Source organism: Anolis carolinensis, chromosome 3, assembly GCF_035594765.1.
Source record: "Anolis carolinensis isolate JA03-04 chromosome 3, rAnoCar3.1.pri, whole genome shotgun sequence".
Taxonomy (NCBI): domain Eukaryota; kingdom Metazoa; phylum Chordata; class Lepidosauria; order Squamata; family Dactyloidae; genus Anolis; species Anolis carolinensis.
This window is the reverse complement of record NC_085843.1, coordinates 19,457,507-19,470,067: the sequence shown is the minus strand read 5'-3', so window position 1 is coordinate 19,470,067 and position 12,561 is coordinate 19,457,507. Positions and strand designations below refer to the sequence as shown.

Genomic DNA, 12,561 nt, shown 5'->3' with positions numbered 1-12,561 from the left:
AGGGAAATTCAGTCAAATCTTTTCATATGGTCAGCGACCATTAGGGAATCCCATCCACATCAGTACAATGTTTACATTAGGGTAGGATATAAATTCAAATTTAACACCATTATAAAAGATAACTTATAAAACTCTGCTTTGGATATAAGTCTCAAAAAGATAACCTAGACCTTAAAACTATATTATGTTAAAAACATCTCGTCCCATACTATTTGACTACTGGATGTCACTATTTATTTTTACAAAATGATGCACAAAAGTGGAGCATTAATCTTGTATTTCTGTGGTTACTGCCCATTAACATATAGTCCAATATATCTTTTATGTTTGAGCCAGACAGGCCAACCAGCACTTGACTAAGGACTCCCTTATGAGGCTTTTCATACATAAGTATGTGTGTACTATGCACTGTTCTCCCTCATGAACTCAGAGGTGAAAAGTGCTGATGAGTATACTTGGAGCAGATAAATCAACAATGAAGTTGATTCTTTAGCAGCTTTGCATTTTAAAGAACAACTGAACTTGTGTATACAACAGACTCTTGATATGGTTCCTGGACCCCACATTGATATCAAAATATATGGATGCTCAAGTCTCATTATTTACAATGGCATAGTAAAATGATATCCTTTACATCAATGGTTCCCAACCTTTTTTTTTTTTTTTACCATGGCCCACTTTGACCAGGGACCACTCTCCAACATTAATACCAAAAGGGTAATGAATCAGTTGTTGGTCAACTTTAGGTTCGGTTTGGTTTTTTGGGGTGCTGATTCAGAAAATTGCATTGGATAGACCACATCAGCTCTAGTTTCTGAAACAAAACATATGTCATCCAGTAGCCGCCATCTGCTCGCCTAGAGAAAGTCATATTTTATCATCTAGAGCTGATGTGGTCTATTCAATGCAATGGTCAAGGAGCGGAAATAAAATAAATAAAATAAAATAAAATAAATAAAAAGGAAGGAGGTTCACAGACCGGATTTTTGTTCTCGTGGCCCACTGCTGGGCCGCAGCCCACAGGTTGAGAACCAATGCTTTACATAAAATGGCCATGTCAACACCACTTTTAATAGCTTTACAGTCCACTTTTGGATGGGACAACAAAGAAATGTTTGCTAGGCAGCTTGCCCCAGTTCAAAATGTCTATCTACCACTCAACCAACTGGAGTCAGGTATTATGGGCAGGATGCCCTGGCAGATTACTGTGTTGCAGCAGCATAGGAACCCAATTAATGAATCATATATCTTTTTCTAATAGCTATTTCCCCCCACTTTTCTGAATTCTTCACACATGCTTCTACTCAAGAGAGAATAACTTACCAAGTCTCTCTCCGGTGCCTTTGCTTCCAGCGTGTCTCAGTGCTGGACTGCCTCCTGGAGTACTACCGAATTTCCCTCGACCTGGAAAAGAAGCTGTGCTGGGCCAGAAAAGTTCAGAGCCCTTGTCTGTCTGGGTGCTGCTGTCTTTGCTGCCCATTTTCATATGGCAGATGGCCACTGGCCATGAGGATGTGGAGGACAGCAAAGAAGGCAGTGGCGGGGGAGGCAGCGATGGTGCAGGCAAGTGGTCACTGGGGTCCTTCCCCAAGAGCAAACCTGGAAGGAAGAGGAGGAGAAAACACAGGGGGAAATGCTTTTCAGGAAAGCCAGAATCACTACATTTTTGGCCTAGTCTCCAAAAATTCTAAGTAATTAAATGAGAAACACAGTGTCTTACAACAAGTTGAAATGAATGTGACAATTCATCATACATAAACCATAGAACTGTCCTTTCCCCGTGATTTCTTTTTGTTGAAAAAAGTATTTCTCACCCAAGCAATTTATTTCAAAAATACAATTGGTGGCTCCTACAATATGAAAGATTCTGGAAACTTTTGATGTATGTTAATTGGCTTGGTGTGAAGACACAGAAGCTCCAGAAATATTCCTAACTGTTCAGAGAAGAAAACTGTCAATTTGTAGTGAAACTCATGGGAGAGAAGGGGTGAGTAAAGACTCATGCAGGATCTAGGAATAGGAGTAACTTTGTGGCGCTGACTCGGATGTCCCATTGATTGATAAAACTAAGAGTCAAGGAAGTGAAAGCTAAGGAAGAGGGAACTGAAACCTAAAGCCAGTAGTCCACTATGGCCAAAAAAAACTATGAAAGGTGGAACTAAATTTCCCCTCCTGATTCTCACTTACTAACAAGCTTCTATTCAAAGTTTACCACAAAGAAAGCAAATTAATTAAGCTGCTTACATCACTGATGACTGACAATGCTGTGCATTTAAATTGGTCCTTCAGTACATTTTGTATCTAATGTCAATATTTTACTAGACTTTGGAAAAACATGTTTTTGTGACCATGTTGGTTGAAGGATTATGAGAGATTCTATCCCAAAAAAGTAACACTTCCAAACCCTGACTCTGATAAAATATCAATCCTTAAACACCCTCATCATAATGGACCAAATTTATTTAACAAATGTGTAATTTTACAAGTCTCATTTGATTTATTCTTGTTTTACCAACCCACTGTCCCTGTTCAACCAGAGTTTTCCAGATACAATGGAAGAAATATTTCTAAAAACATGATGAAATGTATTAGTCTGAATCTAAAGTAAGTTAAAAAAAACCCTAATGCCATCCAAATAAACTGATGTAAGAAAAGAATCAAGAAGTTGAAAAAGTGATTTTAGACAGAGGAAATAGGTTGTGTGGTTATGGCATTTGTTGCTGTAGTTCCTGGGATTAAAACTATCCAAATGCCAATTCTGTTATCCTTTTTATGCCAATTCCAACACTGTCTGCAGCACTTTGTTCCCTTCTCCCAGATGGATTTCTTTTAAATTCTGGGGCATATCAGAACAAAGAAATACATAATCTTCTCTCCTTTTGTTTTACACTATAGCACAATAATTCAAAGGAAAATGGAGGATAAAAGATGCCCTTCAAGTCTCACAAAAACACAAACCTAATTAAAGGAATATATACATTTGGAAGTGTCCTAGCACATGTTCATGAAATTGCTGCAAACAGAACCCCAAAAGAATGGAATAAGCCCAAGTGGAAGAGATAACAAGCAAAAGCAAAACTGAGGAACTGTAATGCACAAACACACATATCTTTGGAAGACAACAAAATAAAACGAAAGGCTAAAAAACGAGTATGAAAATATATTAAATGTTAATACAAATTGTGAAACATTGACATCTTCACTGTCCAAACAAACCCAACATGAGAAAACACTGAGAATAGAAGGCAGGGAGAATAGGGTCCTTTCTTTACAAGGGTTGGGTTTGCACTGATGAACTCACCTATGCTCCCTTTCCAGGTCTTCTCCTCTTTCTTCTCCTCAGCCATTTGGTTGCTGCTGAGGGAAGTTTGGCGGGAATGGGTCCCTGTTGTTGCTGCGGCGATTGATGGAACCGAACGAGCAGGACGCAAACTCACGGCATCCGTTTTGCCAGGATCCCTTCTGGATCTCTGTTGGAGGACCTTGATCATGGCATCTTTCTCAATGATTTTTGCATGCAGATTCTTTATCCTATGAGATAGATAGGCCAGAAGATTCCAGAGGTGAGTCACAATATGAAAGAACATGATCTGGTCCCTAAAAGATAAAATACTGTCTAGTAATATGAATAGAACGCATTTTCAAAAAGTGTTGTAACTCCTTCTATCAGAAGCTACAAAGTCAATCTTACTAGACTTGCTATATGGGTCATTTCCTGCACTTCTGCTGCAGAAAAAGCATTTTAGATGAGCCAATGGCATGTGGTGGGATTAAGAGTGTGGGGCTGGGGTTTAGAAACCCATATTCAAGTCCCCACTGGGTGATGAAATTCACAAGTTGATCTTGGACCTATGAAGTTATTAGAAGAAAGGCAAGCTCACAATGTCACAAATACTCACCTGACTTGCACCATCAATACAAAACAAGAAATTTGCCCCATTTATATGAAACATGCATTTACTACATTCCTTATTTGGCAATTAACTTCTCATGCTACTTAATGCTGCATGATGGGAAGGAAAAGGCTGAGTTTCCTGGGTCTCCCTGGCATGCATGCCCCCTATCCGTGTACGATATGTGAGGTCTAAAAAGGGATTTCAGTTCTATATTACACAGACGACCGTCATGGCTTTATCATGGTTCAGCTGTATCACTGTGAAAACATCTAGTCCTGTCTGATTTTAGAAACTGAGAAAGGTTGAACCAGATCAGTGCTTGGATGGAAAACTATCCACAACCAAGAAAGACCCATGATTTTCAAGCACAGCTAAGAAAAACTCCACAGAAAGCCAATGTCTACCCAGAGTTGAGAAGAAAGCTCTACTGAATGGACCAATGACTCAATATTAAGAAAGTTCCTATCTCGCTATTGTTCCAAGAATCTTCCCAAAATCTATTTATTATTTATTTATTTACAGCATTTATATTCCGCCCTTCTCACCCCGAAGGGGACTCAGGGCGGATCACATTGCACACATAAAGGCAAACATTCAATGCCATGACATAGAACAGAGACAGAGACAAGACGCAGGCACCGGGCTGGCCTCGAACTCATGACCTCTTGGTCAGAGTAATTTGTTGATTTGTTGCAGCTGGCTTGCTTTCCAGCCTGCGCCACAGCCCGGGCCTAGTAGATGTTCAGATTGGGTGGAGATATGATCCAAAAGGTGACTTCAAATCTTGGAAGTTTCTGCATAATCCGGGCTGTGGCGCTAGCTGGTGAGCAGCCAGCTGCAGCCAGCTGAGACCAATCACTCTGACCAAGAGGTCATGAGTTCGAGGCCAGCTCGGAGCCTGTGTTTGTCTTTGTCTTTGTTCTATGTCAAGGCACTGAATGTTTGCCTTATATGTGTAATGTGATCCACCCTGAGTCCCCTTCGGGGTGAGAAGGGCGGAATATAAATACTGTAAATACTGTAATTTTATACTGCATAAGAGCCTACGTTTCATAGAATAGAAGCAAACCCTTCTTTTTAAACCTCCCTTCCTCCAAAGCATGGATAGTGGTAGGGAGACAGAGCCAATGTGGATGCAATGATAGATAGGGCCATTGAGTGCATTATGCCATTACGCAAAGTTCATCTTCTGAGGCAATACATGACTGAATAAGGCTTCTGTGTTAATAAGGGGTACGCAACCTTCATAGCCCTAGGATTGCATTGTAGCAGTACATAAAAATAAACCCCAAAATAGGACTTCTAACAAGTTGTTTCTTACGTGTACTCCATGTCTTGACACCTCCGGTTGGCTTGCAAAATCTCCTCCTCTTCTTGCCATAAACGGACGACATCCAGGGAGCTCTCGCTATAGCTGCCGTTCCTTGAGTGATTGGTGGCTAGGGCCTCCCTGGCAACATAAGACAAATATCTTTCACACACACATCCTCCCATCTATATCCTCCCATTTGATCTGAGAAACAAATATAAGACAGCCGCTTATGGTTGGTTTGGTTGTCCATCTTGCACAGGATGGCCTACTAGATATACCAGGGACTGGATGCTGGATCTTCTGTGAACAAGGCACATATTTCTATCACTCAGGTATGGTTCTTCCCAAACAGTGTCTAGGTATGGGTCACTATACAGGGGCAGGAGCCAATCCTCCATTCAGACTGATGCAAGCTCCACGGTCCACACACAGCAAGCTCAAATACCTCTCAAACCGGCAAGAGGAAGTGAAGCTCTCTCATCTCTTATCATCATTTTGAGAATGGAGCCGCAGTGGCGCAATGGGTTAAACCCATGTGCTGGCTGAACTGCTGACCTGAAGGTTGGATTGCTGACCTGAAGGTTGGCAGTTCAAATCTGAAAGATGGGGTGAGCTCCTGACTGTCAGCTCTAGCTTCGGGGGACATGAGAGAAGCTTCCCAGCAGGATGATAACACACCTGGCGTCCCCTGGGCGACAGCCAATTCTCTTGCCCCAGAAGCGACTTGCAGTACTTAAATAGCTTCTGACAAAATAGAAAAATAATTTTGAGAAGAATTGCAAAGAAAGATGGAGTTATTTGGGGGTAGTACTGCTTCTGCAGTGCCTGTGGGCCAAGGAAGGAAATTTTAATGAATTTGCGCACATTTGGTGGACTCTTTAAAAACATGAAGTTTGGAGATTTGAGGGGACTGGTGGAAGACTTCAGAGCGAACACTCTTTCAGGGTCACTCTTTCTCAAATCTGCACCTCATCAGAAATCTAAATGAACAGTGCAATTCTGTAGTAATGGTTTGCTATTATTTGTGGTTTTGCATGTCCACATAGATACAGGGGTCATACTGTAGTTACAAAATTCTCGATCAGATCAAGAACTGAGCAACTACAGAATGTATTGAATTCCCAAGTCTTCCAAAGCAGAGCCTCTGTTTGTTCATTGCAGATGATGACTCACCCCATTCCTCCCTGGAGAGAATATTGTGGAACAAAAAGGTCTGATTTTGGTGATTATAATGTAACTTAACAAGTTAAGGGAGGAACAGATCTTTCACTAATACGCACAGCTCCTACCTCTCCTCTACAGCATGAGTAAATTAGACCAGAAGGTTTCTAATGAACCAGTTTTCCACTTCATGCAAACTAGAAAACAACAGTTATCAGCTTAAGAACAAATCGGGGTTTTAAACCAATTTCACATTGTAAATTAAGATCCTAGTTTGTTGTGAAACTGATAAGCATTCTTTTAAAAGTTTAGCAAAAACTGGAAATTGTGATTAGAGGCTTCCTGGTGTTATCATGGCTTGTGTGAAGACAACAGCAGGAGGACTATGTGCCCGGAGCAAAAATCATCCATAATACTACATGAAGGCAGAATTTGTGATAGTATGTACATCATGTTAGATTTTATGTTTATCCTTCTTTTTTCACTCGTGGACAAATAGAAACACGCAATCAATCACGTTGTATAGCTGTGCCTTACTTTTCTGTTGCAGTAGTGGCTGCAGCATTCATGGTGAAGTGTCGGATGGCACTCTCCTCCAGGTACTTCTGCTCCCACTTGGTCATGTCAGCTTCCAGAGCCAAAATCCTCTCCTCCTTCTCCCGCACTAACTCCATTAATGCGGGCACATTGTACTCTGGCAAAGGGGAGGCCTGGTAGTTCCCTTGCCTCTGGAGTGAAACAAATGGAAATTCAGTTTAAAAGGTTTATTCTAAACATAAGAAGAGACTTGCTGGACCAGATGTGAGATCCATCCAATACAGCATCTCACTTTCCAGAAAGCCACAGAGATGAGCAAACAACCCATTCCTTGTGTTCCCATTGCTGGTTTGTTTTTCCCTTGCCCTTTTAGTTAGCTCTGTTTCCAAAGTAGGCAGCTGAAAGAGGAAGCCATGGATAAGCAATCATTACAGGTTTAAGTATCACAACAAACCACAGCTAACAATGAACCATGGATTCAGAATATGTGTTTTTGCTTGTTAGGAATCCATTACTTTTTAGCAGAGGTGGGTTGATACATCAAAACAAGGTAGATTCCAACAAAATACACCATGTCTTGTTGTCAAAGGAAATGCAGCTACTGAAATAGCAGAGCACTTGATGAACCAACCTGGACACAGCATATTATTTGGGAACACAGAAATGCTGGACCACTCTGACAACAACAATGTCAGACTACACAGGGAAGCCATTGAAATTCACAAGAAGCATGTGGACAATTTCAACAGAAAAGAGGAAACTGTGAAAATGAACAAAATCTGGCTATCAGTATTTTTAAAAAACTCTAAAATCATTACAGTAAATAAAGAACAACATTCAGAAAACAGGGGAATTCCACACAAGAAACAATCAGGGCTAGCTAACACCTTTCAACAAAGGATTCCCTCAGGCAAGAAGCACCTAGGCTTTGAATCTGCAAGGCCATTCAATGCTAATCAAGCTGGCCAATTGCAACATTCACATTTGCCTCAAACAGACAAGAGTTCTTTCTCCCACCCTGGACCTTCCACAGATATATAAATCTCACTTGACTAGTTTCCAATATACCTCACAACCTTTCTGTGTCAAGTCTTAACCAGAGCATGCTTGCTTCTGTGTATGTAGACACAAACAAGATTGCAGTCAGCCTTCCTCATTCGCTGTGTTTAGGGGTGCTATGTTTTTTAACTCGAGAGAACAGCTGTCTTGGAATCTCTAGATCCTCCAGTGCAATTCTATAGGAAACTTCCACTGAAAGTTGACCATAAGGCCACACTGGAGAAACTATGGAGTTTCCTAGAGAAAACTTTTGCATCAAATCCACCAACAATCATATCAGCAAAAGTCAAACCTGCAAATGTGGAGGTTATACTGTTAATTAGGTCTTACTTTGGCTGGATGAAGATCTATGGTCAAAACTGATCTGGGTAAGCCAGGGGAAGGTTGTCTTATTTTGTCAAATACCATGAACAAGCTGTGTGCTGGAAAGATGCCTGCATCTGATCCTGTCATTATGGATATGCATATCTTTGCAGGAAACAAATTCTGAACCAGCTATTTAAATGCTCTTCTATTTATGTCCTGCCAGGTCCTCAGCAGGCCTCACTCAGCATGTCAAAAATACTTCCATGTGTGCTTTTAATTCACATTCGAGCCAGTAAGCAGCCACACTTTCTCTTCCTAGTGTAACTTACTCAGGACGGATTGGGTGCATCTACTCCGCAGAATTAATGCAGTTTGACACCACTTTAACTACCATGGCTCGATTCTACAGAATCATGGGAGTTGTAGGGTTGTTGTGTGTTTACTGGGCTGTATAGCTATATTCCAGAAGCATTTTCTCCTAACGTTTCGCCCACATCTATGGCAGGCATCCTCAGAGGTTGTGAGGTATATGGGAAAACTAAGAAAGGAAGGTTTATATATCTGTGGAAGGTCCAGGGTGGGAGAAAGAACTCTTGCCAGTTGGAAGCCAGTGTGAATGTTGTAATTAATCACCTTGATTAGCATTGAATAGCCTAGCAAGCTTAAGTCCTGGCTTCTTCCTGCCTGGGGGAATCTTTTGTTCGGAGGTGTTAGCTGCCCCTGATTGATTCATGTCTGGAATTCCTATTTTCAGAGTGTTGTTCCTTATATACTGTTCTGATTTTAAAGTTGTAGCTTGGGGGTGCATCAACTCCCTTTGGCAAAGAAAGCTACAAACCTTGTAAAATGACCACTCTCGTGATTCGACAGCAGCGAGCCATGACAGTTAAAGTGATATCAATCTGCATTAAGTCTACAGTGTGGGATGAACCCAAAGATTCATGCCCATGGCCTAAATCTAATTGCTGGTTCTAGCTAGAATAGACTCACTGAATTTAATAAACACCATTACCTTTGTGTAAATCTCACTGAATCGATAGACTACTCTAGTTAAGATTATTTTTAAAATTTAAACTCTTGCTCCCAGAAACAGTGTGAGTGAATTTATTTACAGAAGGGATGACCCCAGGTACCTTCTAGGTCCAACCCCATTTATGTAAACTTCAATATATCTCGTAATTATGCCCATTCAGAGTACCAGACAATATTTCTTGGGAGGGGTAAAATTGCAATGAGACTGAAATTCTTCTTAGGAGAGGCTGAGGACAGCTCTACCATAATTCAAAGATGCAAAGAAGTTCATCAGTGGATGTCAGTGTCCATTTCTTACACTTTCTCACCACAAAGGCATTACTTTTCAAAGTTATTAATTCCATGATTAAAAGTACAGTAGAGTCTCACTTATCCAACATAAACGGGCCGGTAGAACGTTGGATAAGCGAATATGTTGGATAATAAGGAGGGATTAAGGAAAAGCCTATTAAACATCAAATTAGGTTATGATTTTACAAATTAAGCACCAAAACATCATGTTATACAACAAATTTGACAGAAAAAGTAGTTCAATATGCAGTAATGCTATGTAGTAATTACTTTTTTTTTTACGAATTTAGCACCAAAAATCACCATGTATTGAAAACATTGACTACAAAAATGCGTTGGATAATCCAGAACGTTGGATAAGTGAGACTCTACTGTAGTTAGGTTTATTATGCACTGCAAAGCATGTTGTCACGTGTCTTCCAGGTTATGGTGACCCTATTCTAGGGTTGTCTTTGCACAAAGTAATTGTCCATTGTCTTTCTCTAAGGCTGAGAGAGTGTGACTTGTTTACAGTCACCCAGTGGTTTTTATTTAGCCGAGTAGGCTGGCTCTACACTGTAGCATTAATGCAGTTTGACACTGCTTTAACCATAATGACTCAATACTATGGAAACCTGGGAGTTCCAGTTTAGTGGGACACCAGCACTCTTTGGCAGAGAAGGCTAAAGCCCTTGTAAAACTACATCTCCCATGATTCGAGAGCGATGAGACATAGTAATTAAAGTGATGTCAAAGTGGGACTCAATCTACAGTATAGGTCAGGTATGGGCAAACTTCGGCCCTCCAGGTGTTTTGGACTTCAACTCTCACAATTCCTAACAGCCGGTAGGCTGTTAGGAATTGTGGGAGTTGAAGTCCAAAACACCTGGAGGGCCGAAGTTTGCCTATGCCTGGTATAGATGTACTCTTAGTCTCCTAGAGTCCTGCTCCAATACGAAACCATGTAGCCAAAGCAGTTAAAGCAGCACTCCAGTGCTATCATTACATATAGTGTCTAAGAGATTTTATTTACAGCTAGCCTTGCATATCCACCGATTCTGTCTCCAAGGATATAAACATCCACAGCTTGAAAATAGTAAAATAAAAATTAAAAAATCAAACTTTTATTTGGTGAGGCCACTCCCTTACAACGATAAAAGTAGCTTACAATTGCAATGAAAAAGGAGTGAGAGCGATCCCTCATTAAGTTACTGTAAAATGCACTTATACTGTCGTTCTTGGAAAAGCAAATGTATTCCTGGTTCTGCAACTCCCAAAGGCTTACTGTGCTCAAAAGCACAAAATCTGCATTAAAGACATCCCTAAGGCATCTTTTAAAGTCCAGCTTGGCAGCTGACAATGAGATTCCTTTAAAGTCATTCCTAGAAAAAAGCCCTTTAATTGAATCAAAGGAGCCTTTTGCTCAAGCCAAGTAATTGAATTGGTAGAACTTGCTCAGAAAAACCTGGCTTCAGCAGTTTGTCTTCCGGCATGTGGATTAGTACATAATAAGCCAATCATTAAACGAACACAGGTTGATTCTTGTCTCAAGGAAGAGCTTCCCCATTTTGGTTATTAACCCTAAAAATACCTACCATTGAATTCTTAAAAAAATATTTAAAAGATCACAATGTATTGCTTCATAAAAACACCACGGTGTGGTATTTTATGCAAACCAGTAAGTGCACATTAGTTTTTAAAGGCATACAAAGTTCCCAAGTATAAGCAAAGGTGTTTTTTTTATGTACAAGAAACTTGCTCTGTTTTTAAAATGGACTTGAGCCAAGTGGCTTTTCCAGATGTCTATGTTAAAAAATATCCTGGGAATCACAGTAGGTTTATATCTTGCTAAAAGTTTATACATGTTTGAGTTCCTCTCTGTGCTTTATGGTCCAAGGGCCACATGCAACAACGATTGTTTTGGTTTGTTTGAGTGTGTATACACGTGTGCTTAATAAAAGTGCTTGCAAACATTTAAAAAATTCAAAAGGGGACATAGGAAATTCCAGCTGTGCATGAACAGGACATCATAAAACTAAGTGATTACTGGTTACCATAATTATCCTTTCTCTCAGGGTGTGTCTACACCAGTGGTTCTCAACCTGTGAGTCCCCAGATGTTTTGGTCTTCAACTCCCAGAAATCCTAACAGCTGGTAAACTGTCTGGGATTTCTGGGAGTTGTAGGCCAAAAACATCTGGGGACCCCAAGTTGAGAACCACTGGTCTACACAAATATGATCATGTCATTTGGAAGTGGATTAAAATGATCTGGTTTCACTGTTCAGCACCTACAAAAACACCCCCAGGCTGGTTAAAGGCAGGGGCAATGACCACAATATTAGCTGATTGTGGATTAGAACCAAACCTATGAACCACAATATCTGCAGCTAGACAGCCTCTGGAAAATGCAGGGTTTTGTCCCTTACCCATTTTGCTGAGATGTTCCGATGTGCATATCCATGTCCATCCAAGATTGGCACTGGAACATGTCAGGACACAGGAAATGAGAACAACGGAGCAGAAAGCAAGTGATCCCATAGGAATGATGTGGTTTCCTCTCTTGGGAAAGTCACTATTTACTTTCTGGTCAGCTATGTTTTGCTGTTTTTTAAAGTGCTTGAGCACTGGCGGTGTCTTAACAAACACTCTGCATTTTTCAGTCTTGGATTTGAGCCTTCGGTTGAGGTTTTTTAATGCACTGTTTCTGACTTGATTCTTGCTACAACGCTCATTGGGCATGGAGTGCTTGTTTTGTGGACACCCCTCCCTCAAGCCGACTTTGAACTGCATTACAATGTTTGTGCAGAAGCACCCTTAGTTAATCTCAAAGGTGCTACGAGACCCCTTTGCACCTCCTAGTCTCACAGGTGCTTGCATATTACATCTCCACAGGTTGAATTCTCATGACCTGATCTAGCTTTCAATTGACCAAAAGGACCCCTTTCTTCTTATCTGGGTTAAATTTCAATTTGTTCTGCCTTGTCTAA

General features: G+C 40.6%; 1 protein-coding gene across 4 annotated transcripts in view; it reads right to left on the bottom strand.

Moving 5' to 3' along the window:
* amotl1 (angiomotin like 1) overlaps nt 1–12,561 on the bottom strand; it is a 128,723-nt gene that overhangs the window by 5,930 nt on the left and 110,232 nt on the right. For all 4 annotated transcript variants that reach the window (XM_008108081.3, XM_062974557.1, XM_008108083.3 and 1 more), the window contains 4 exons: nt 6,907–7,097; nt 5,218–5,346; nt 3,302–3,531; nt 1,324–1,599 (listed from right to left, as the gene is read on the bottom strand). In XM_008108081.3, coding sequence (XP_008106288.1) covers nt 1,324–1,599; nt 3,302–3,531; nt 5,218–5,346; nt 6,907–7,097 — 826 coding nt within the window. The remainder of the gene's footprint in view (nt 1–1,323; nt 1,600–3,301; nt 3,532–5,217; nt 5,347–6,906; nt 7,098–12,561) is intronic.